Source organism: Apodemus sylvaticus, chromosome 5 (assembly GCF_947179515.1).
Source record: "Apodemus sylvaticus chromosome 5, mApoSyl1.1, whole genome shotgun sequence".
Lineage (NCBI taxonomy): Eukaryota > Metazoa > Chordata > Mammalia > Rodentia > Muridae > Apodemus > Apodemus sylvaticus.
This window is the reverse complement of record NC_067476.1, coordinates 103185180-103194071: the sequence shown is the minus strand read 5'-3', so window position 1 is coordinate 103194071 and position 8892 is coordinate 103185180. Positions and strand designations below refer to the sequence as shown.

General features: G+C 40.2%; 1 protein-coding gene across 3 annotated transcripts in view; it reads right to left on the bottom strand.

The window, feature by feature from the left end:
* Window positions 1–243: 243 nt before the first annotated feature.
* Window positions 244–8892, bottom strand: part of Snap23 (synaptosome associated protein 23) — a 30388-nt gene continuing 21739 nt past the window's right edge. For all 3 annotated transcript variants that reach the window (XM_052183352.1, XM_052183350.1, XM_052183349.1), the window contains 3 exons: window positions 6482–6637; window positions 4290–4434; window positions 244–1585 (listed from right to left, as the gene is read on the bottom strand). In XM_052183352.1, the coding sequence (XP_052039312.1) occupies window positions 1520–1585; window positions 4290–4434; window positions 6482–6637 (367 nt within the window). In that variant the 3' untranslated portion in view covers window positions 244–1519. The remainder of the gene's footprint in view (window positions 1586–4289; window positions 4435–6481; window positions 6638–8892) is intronic.

Here is an 8892-nt window from a genome sequence, read left to right as displayed (position 1 = left end):
GGGTTTCTCTGTATAGCCCTGGCTGTCCTGGAACTCACTCTGTAGACCAGGCTGGCCTCAATCTCAGAAATCTACCTGCCTCTGCCTCCCAAGTGCTGGGATTACAGGCGTGTACCACCACTGCCCAGCTAGTGTATTTAAATTCAAATGACTAAGACAAGTAATGTCTAGAATGGATTCATAGCAAACCATAGAAACTCCTGTAAACACTTCTGGTAAAAATCAGAAAAGAGCTAATACAGCTTTCTATTGCAGTGCTTGATGTATGGACATTTGCTTTATTTAATGTCAACAAAAACTGATAAAATGATTGCCCCCACAAATAAGTCATAGAAGCATTATTTGAAAGAACAATACCATTAATTACAAAATTTAATTGTAAGAATCAAGCAATGGTTATTGATCAAACCTATCTACTTTGGTAGCTCTAATGTATACAGATGCTAATTTTTAAACAAAGGTGACAAATGCCAGTTCAGCTTCCCTAACACTTCATGATCTACACAAACTTGATTCTGTGCGTAAGGCAGAGAGAATGGCAGTGTAGTCATCAATAATTAATCCAAAGGCATAATTTTCCAAACAACTTTTAGTAACAAATTACAACTTTTTAAATGTCTAAAACTATACAAAACTCAATCTATTTTTCTACCTGAGACCGAAAGTTTTTTTCATATCTAAACATAATTCTTAGTATTGAGGTAAATCTGAATTCACATGATATACTGTGAAAGTTTCCCAAAAAATTTGAAGTCCCACTTTAGTGAGGAAGTCACCGACTTCATATATATATATATGTGTATCTTTTCAAGGCTAGTGACAACTTCATGAAGCTAACAGGCCTACAATGGGACCGTGCTATGACAGTCCCACTGTATGAGATAAAAGGCACTCGTTTATATAGTGTTCCTGAATGTGCAATATGAACGGAATCCAAGAACATATATATATATATATACACATACACACACACATACACATCACTATGGGTTCAGAAGTGAAGCTCACTTCTAGAAAACTCACTGTATTCTCCTTTGGAGCAGAAGCTGAAAACTGTAATGTAGAACAAAACATACGTGCGGGAAGCTCCTACCCCAAGCACTAACCCTTTGTATTGTGACCTGTAGTTTCTTTAATGAGTTAACTTCATTTCTTGTTCCTTCCCTCTTGCTCTTTACCACAAAACCAAAACCAAACCAATCAACCAATAATGACAAAAGCTACTTATACAGCTGCCTCCTTCGTGGCTCTTGGGCAATGCTTCTAAATCTTGAATGCAAAAAGAAGCTAAATGAAGAAATGAAGAGTCCGTGTGACATATGGAAAGAAGCCTACGAGAATGGACAGAGAAAGACGGTAAGGAAGCCTGAGCAAGAACCTACCCCAAAAAGACAAAGTAAGAAAGTAGGGAGGCATTCCTTCTCCCGTCCTTCTCTCATAGTCTTTCAAACTCTGAATAAGAAATGACTCAGCAGGAGCAAGAGAACTGAGTTAACAGGTAAAGAAGTACAGCAGGGCTTTAGCTATCAATGAGTTTCTTTGCTCTTGTATTGGCAATGTCAATACGATTCTTGTTGGTGTCAGCCTGAAATAAAAGGAGAGATAAATATCAGCATCTATTCACAAAATAATTCATTTTAAACACAAGTTAAAGTCACCTGTGAGGTGTAGCTCACATGCAGGTGTAGCTTAGTTGGTAGAGTGTCTACCAAGCATGCACTGGGTGCTGGGCTCAATTTCATAGCACTGCATGAAAAGTGGCATCATGGCATGTGCCTGTAATCCTAGCACTTGGGAGAGCAGAGGCAAGAGGACAGGATCTTCCTCAACTACACAGTGATCTGAGGCCAGCCTAGACTACATGAAATTCTGTTTCAAAAATCAACAAGTTTACTTTTAACTGAGGATATAGCTCAGGGGCAGAATATATGATTTGCAATTCTATGGACATATATTCACTCTCAAACATGTACTCACACACACAAATACACAAAGTTTTATAAACTTGGGACCTAGATATGGGCATATGCCTGTAATCTCAGCACTCAAAGGATATGGCAAAAATATGAGTTCAACACCAGCCAGGGTTACAAACTGTCTCAAAATAACAGAAAAGAGGGTAAGGATATATAGTTCAATGGTAGATTACTTACCTACCACACATGAGGTCCTCCTGTGTTCAGTCATCAGTGCAACAAAAAACATAGTAAAAACTTATTGAGACGTGTTTTCTCTGTGTAACCCTGGCTGTCCTGGAACTCACTCTGTAGAAACCAGGCTGGCCTCAAACTCACAGAGATCTGCCTGCCTCTGCTTCTCAGAGTGCTGGGATTAAAGGCATATGCCATCAGCCATCAGCAAAATGTAATTAATTAATTAATGTGTATGGATATTCTGCCTGCACGTAGTCTATGCACCATGTGCCTATGGAACCCACAAAAACTGGTGTTGGATCCCCTGGAACTGGAGTAAGCCACCATGTGGGTGCTGAGAATTGTTTCCCAGTCCTCTTGAAAAACAAGTGCTGTCCTGCCACCTGGCACCCCAGGGTTGCAGATACCTACTACCATGTCTAGCTTGCATTTGAGTACTTAGGATCAAACGCAATTCCTCATACTTGCATGTCAAGTACTTTCCAACTGAGCCACCCTGCAAAGTTTTCTACTTAGTTGTTGTTTTTAAGATTTATTTATTTATTATATGTAAGTACACTGTAGCTGTCTTCAGACACTTTTTCTTCTCTTTCCAGCCCTGCTTGCTCCGGCCCCTACTTAGTCATTTTTTAAGACTAGATCTTATTGCCTGGACTGGCCTTAAGCTTATGAGTTCAAGTGATCTTCCCACTCTTCTGGAGTGGCTGGAATTACAGGCAACACCACTATGCCCAGCTCATTTTTGATATAATAAAGTATGGCAAGAATGCTCTCTAAACAGGAGTCTCATTTGGAGCTACAGGAGCTCTGACCAAAGAGACTGAAATAACTTTGCCAAAGATTTTTGGAACAGATGTACTGCCACCCACAGAAACATCTAAATTAAAATGAGGTGTAATAAATATATACCCTAAACCCAGGGTTCAACATTGCAAGCATCTTAGGAACTAAGTGGCTCCAGTCCAAGTGCCAAAAGAGGTCAGAGGGTTTCATATTCCTTAAAGCTAGAGTTATAGGTAGTTATGAGCCACCTAACATGGTTGCTGGAATAAACCAGATCCTCTGTAAAAGCGTTAAGTGCTCTTAATTACTGAATCATCTTTCCAGCCACATATTACCCTATTTTTAATGTATACCATACAAGAACAAGTCTACAGAATTGGTTTTTACTGCTGACTCATGAAATGAGCTGTAGGATCCTATGTAGGTTATCTATGAATAAAACAAAAGTAAAAGCTAACATGCATTCAGGAAGGAAATGTACACAATGCACACGCCAAAGTTAGGAGGAAATCTACTCAGTACATGATTTGTTCGTTGGCTGGTTGGTTTTGAGATAGGGAGGTTTTATGAAGCCCTGGAAGTTCTGGAATTCTCTCTATGTAGACCAGACTGGTCTTGAACTCACAGAGCTCCATCTGCCTCTGCCTCCCTAGTGCTGGGATTATTAGTGTGTGCCACTGCAGGTTACTCCGTACATTCTTAAATTTCTTTAAAAATTGCATTTATTTATTTTGTGCATGGACATATGTGTAGAGGTCAAAGGGCAATTTATAAGAAATGGTTATGTCGGGGCTGGAGAGATGGCCTGGCAGTTAAGAGCACTGACTGTTCTTGTGAAGGTCCTGAGTTCAAATCCCAGCAACCACATGGTGGCTCACAACCTGTAATGAGATTGGATGCCCTCTTCTGGTGTGTCTGAAGACAGCTACAATGTACTTACATATAACAATAGATAAATCTTTAAAAAAAAAAAAAAGAAAGAAAGAAAACTGGTAATGTCCTAAGAAGTGGATCCCAGGGATCAAAATCAGGCTGTTAGGCCTGGTAAGCAGCATCTTTACTCCCTGAGCCACCTTACAAGCTCTTCTACATAATAAATTCTTAGCTTCATGTGCAAAGTTTTAAGTTAAACTTCATTCCAAGCTGTGCCTTTACAACGAACCACTGCTATGAGCAGAATAGCAAGATTACTTTTAAAATGTTGGAGCTGCCACCTCACAACACTGTCCTGAGTAGACTGCATTTATCTCTCTGAAAAGTATCTCATACAAATGTCATTCTCAGTACCACTGGGGTGACTATCTCGTTTTCCTGTGGGGTTACTTTTTACCTTTTTTTTTTTTTTTTTTTTACCTTTTCTGTGATCTTCTGTATTTGCTGGTTTTGAGCATCAATCTCATTGCCCATATCCAGAGCCATGTTTTTTAGGTTGCCTAGGATGCTGCCCACTTGAGTCAAGTTCTCTTCCATCTCATCTTCTCTGGCATCATTAGTTATACTATCAGAAAAAAAAAAGAGAAGTTAAATCAGAACTTTTTGTTAAGCTACAAGTAGATTAAATCTAGAATTATTATAAAAGTAAGTAATCAAAATGATGTTCAACATGTATATGAAATATAGACTGCTAGAAACAGTCTACACTGAAAGAAAAGAACAAGGAAAGAGAAAAGAGAAGAGAAGAGAAAAAAAGAAAAGAAAAGGAAAGAAAAGAGGGGCTCAGAGGTTAAGAGCACTTCGGTCTTCCGAAGGTCCTGAGTTCAATTCCCAGCAACCACATGGTGGCTCACAACTATCTGTAATGGGGTCTGATGCCCTCTTCTGGTAGCTTCTGAAGACAGCTACAGTGTACTAACACTGTAATATAATAATTAAATGACTCAGCAGGTTAAAGTGCTTGCTGCACAAACCTGATGACATGAGTTCACTTCATGGAACCCATGTACAGGTAGCATGAGAGAACCTCTAACCTCTTCAGACATGTTATGGAATTCATGTGTACTCATGTTCACATATACACATAAAGGCCAATCAATCAAGGAGACCATGAGAGCCACAGAGAAGATGACTAACATACAACCCTGAGACGCAGCATATTTTCCAGCACCGTTGAGGTACTTGTTTATGGTAATACATTAATTCTATCACTCCACTCCAAATCTTCCCAACCAGGGAAGTATATGGTCCTGGCTGGCCTAGAACTCATTGTGTTTCTCAGACTGCCCTTGAATTTATCATTCCTCCCAGGTCATTCTTCTAAAGAGCTAGGATTACCAGAACAGCTAGTTTTGTTGTTTTCTCTACCCCAGATGGGGCCTCCCCTTGGCTCACCTATAACCCCTGGGATGAAGCATCCTCCATCTTCAGCCTTCAAGCCAAGTTGAATCTTTATGTTTTGTTTTCTTCCAAGACAGGGTTTCTCTGTGGGTAGCCCTGGCTGTCCTGGAACTCACTCTGTAGACCAGGCTGGCCTCAAACTCACAGAGATCTGCCTGTCTCTACCTCCTAAGCATGGGGATTAAAGGTATGCACCACCACTGCCTGGCTTGTTTTTAACTTTGACATTATTGACTTGTAGTATGTGTGTGCATGTGCATGTGCACATGTCACAACACATGTGTTGGAGATCAGAGGATAATTTATGAGTCAGTTCTCTCCTTTTACCATATGAGAACTGGGAATTTAACTCAGGACAACAGGCTTGGCAACAAGCTTCTTTAGCTGTTCAAACATCTGACCAGGGCCTAATCTGGGTTTAATAAACCTTCAAATCAATCTATGTATACTCGAATCTCAAGACTACTACTTAAAAGTCAATTAGAGAACTATGGGCAGAGGCAGTACCAGGAGGTAGGGTGTAGGGCTTGACAGCAGCTGTATGGAGGGCATGCCTTGCCCTGCCTTTCCTGTACGCCCTTTTCACTACTTACTGCCTACCTCAAGTGAAAAATAACTGTCATCATATTCCTGCTGCCATGATTTTCTTTCCAAGAAACCATGAACTAGCCGGGCGGTGGTGGCGCACACCTTTAATCCCAGCACTTGGGAAGCAAAGGCAGGCAGATTTCTGAATTCGAGGCCAGCCTGGTGTACAGAGTGAGCTCCAGGACAGCCAGGGCTACCCGGAGAAACCCTGTCTCGGAAAAACAAAACAAAACAAAAAAAACAAAACAACAACAACAACAAAACAAAAACAAAAACAGAAAGAAAGAAAGAAAGAAAGGAAGGAAGGAAGGAAGGAAGGAAGGAAGGAAGGAAGGAAGGAAGGAAGGAAGGAAGGAAGGAAGGAAGGAAGGAAGGAAGAAAGAAAGAAAGAAAGAAAGAAAGAAAGAAAGAAAGAAAGAAAGAAAGAAAGAAAGAAAGAAACCATAAACTGAGCCCTTTGGAAATGGGAAGGCAAAATAAACCATCTCTTTGAAAGGAGAGAAGAAAGGGAGGGTGATTGACAGGTTACTTGTTGGAATTATGGCTCATGGCTGGCTAAAGCCAATTTCTAAAAATGAGCCATGCGTTAGGAGATGTAGAAACACGAGGAGGAGCTGGTGTACCGTTTAATGTATCCACCACTGGCTGTTCCTGTAGTTTGCTGAGGCTGACCATTTGTCATCCGGCTTGGTTGTTTAGACACTACATTGCTAGGGGAGTTGTCGCCACCATCTCCCCATGTTGCCTTATAGTTCTTTCCAGACTCAAAGTTCTTTGTCCTATATTAATGTCAGGGATACAAACAAATAGAAAAGCAGGAAAGGGGGGTTATATTATATTGAATATGACTGTACCATTTCTTGCTAAAACTAGGTTATCTGCACTATGGTCAATGTCAAGAGAGGAAAGGATGAATCAGATAAACCTCTATCACCGTTTAATCATTTTGTCTGTTTGGGAGACAAGTTCTCCCTATGTAGCTCTGGCTGTCCTGGAACTTGCTTTTGTAGACCAGGCTGTCCTGGAACTCACAGAGGCCTGCCTCTGCCTCTCCAGTGTTGGGATTACAAGCATGCACTACTTCTATTTAAGCTTTTTTAAAAGGTCCAAATACGATTACCAAGTCTTTGCTGAGTCATTAGCAAGTGGTAAACTGAAACTAGATTATTTCAAGTCTTTCAGTTTATAAGTTTTACAAGAAAACAAAGCAACAACAACAACAAGGGTGTGGACGGGTGGAATTCCTTGGGAAAGGTGATCTGGGATATACAAAGAGGTCTCTAGGAGAACCACAGAGCTTAATGTATGGGCTGAAAAAAACCCAGGAAGGAAACACTCTACCCCATCTTTGTTCCCTGTTTGAACTAGAATAGTTCTGGATGAGGCTTTGTTGTTTTGGTTTGTTTTTTGCTTTTATTTTTTGAGACAGGATTTTTCTGTGTAGCCTTGGCTATACTGAAACTTGTTCTGTAGAACATACTGGCCTCAAATTTAAGAGAGTAGCCTGCCTCCGAATTGCTGGAATTAAAAGCATGAACCACCAAACCCAGCTTTGATTTTGTGTGTGTGTGTGTGTGTGTTTGAAACAGGGCTTTATAAAATTCAAGCTGCCCTCAAATTCACAGCCAAAGATGGTCTCGAACTCCTCTTGCCTCTGCCTCTCTAGTGCTGGGATTATAGGTGTGAACTCCTGGTTTATGTGGTTCTGGGGATCCAACCCAGAGCTTTTCAAATGCTGGGCAAGCATTCTACCAAATGAACAAAAAGACCCCAAACCCTGTTTTAAAGTTTGCATTGCATTTATTTTTAAAATTTCTTTTAAGAAAAACCAAAATATCATGAAAGAAAAACATGGATTATTTCTAAATTAGACAACCAACTAATATAATCCTGGTACTCAGGAGGCAGAGGCAGGTGGATTTCTGAGTTTGAGGCCAGCTGCTCTACAGAGTGAGTTCCAGAATAGCTGAGGCTATACAGAGAACCCTTGTCTCAAACACTCACTACCCTTGCAAATCCCAAGTCTAGGTCTTTTAAACTTAAAGAAGAGTTTGCTGCACAAGCTGCAAAGCTGATTTCAATCTCTGGAATCCAGTGAAAGCCTGGCATGGTAGTGTGCATCTATAATCCCAGGGCTTCTCTATCGATAGGTAGAGGTGGGGTTGCTAGACAGGTGGCCTCTGTGAGTCCGATGCCAGCCTGGTCTACACAATGAGGTCTTATAACAAAATAAAACTCAAAGAAAACCAGAACTTACCTAAAAGGTTTATATGTAGCTAACAGAGCCAGAATTTTAACATAGAATATACTTTTCAAGTGATACAACAGGTAAGAAAAAGAAGCCCAGATGCAAGCATAGTTACATACTCCCTTAATCCCAGCTCTCAGGAGGCAGAGGCAGTCAGAGCTCTGTGAGTTCGAGGACAAACTGTTCTACAAAGCAAGTTCCAGGGCAGTTAAGGCTGTTGCACAGAGAAACCCCGTCTTTAAAAAGAAGAAAGGAAGAAAGAAAGAGAGAGAGAGAGAGAGAGAGAGAGAGAGAGAGAGAGAGAGAGAGAGAGAGAGAAAGAGAGAAAAACCATAAAAGGAAAGAAAAAGAAAGCCAAGATTCTTTTCTTTTTTAGAGACAGGACCTAATTATATAGCTTAGGCTGGCCAACTTCTGACCTGGCCTGCTTCTACTTCCTAAGTGCTGGGATTACAGGTTTATGCCACTTCACTATGTCATGTGACTTTTAAATGGTCATTTCAAAACTGTCTTTACTGGTTACTTTTATTTCAAACAAGATTTTACTTAATTTTAGTTTTATTTTTGTATTAACAAAAAAAGTTCAGTGTTGCTATAATATAGGTCTTATCCCAGTTTCAAGTAAGTCTCTTAATTGCAATAATTGCAAAAGCAGAGAATAAATTCTATGAAAAAGAAGTGGTTTCCTCTTTCATAAGTATATGAAGATTACATTCTGTCCATATTAAAACTGGACTTTTTTGTTACTTGTAAGAAAGGCATTCTTAGCAGGTAGCACATGCCTAT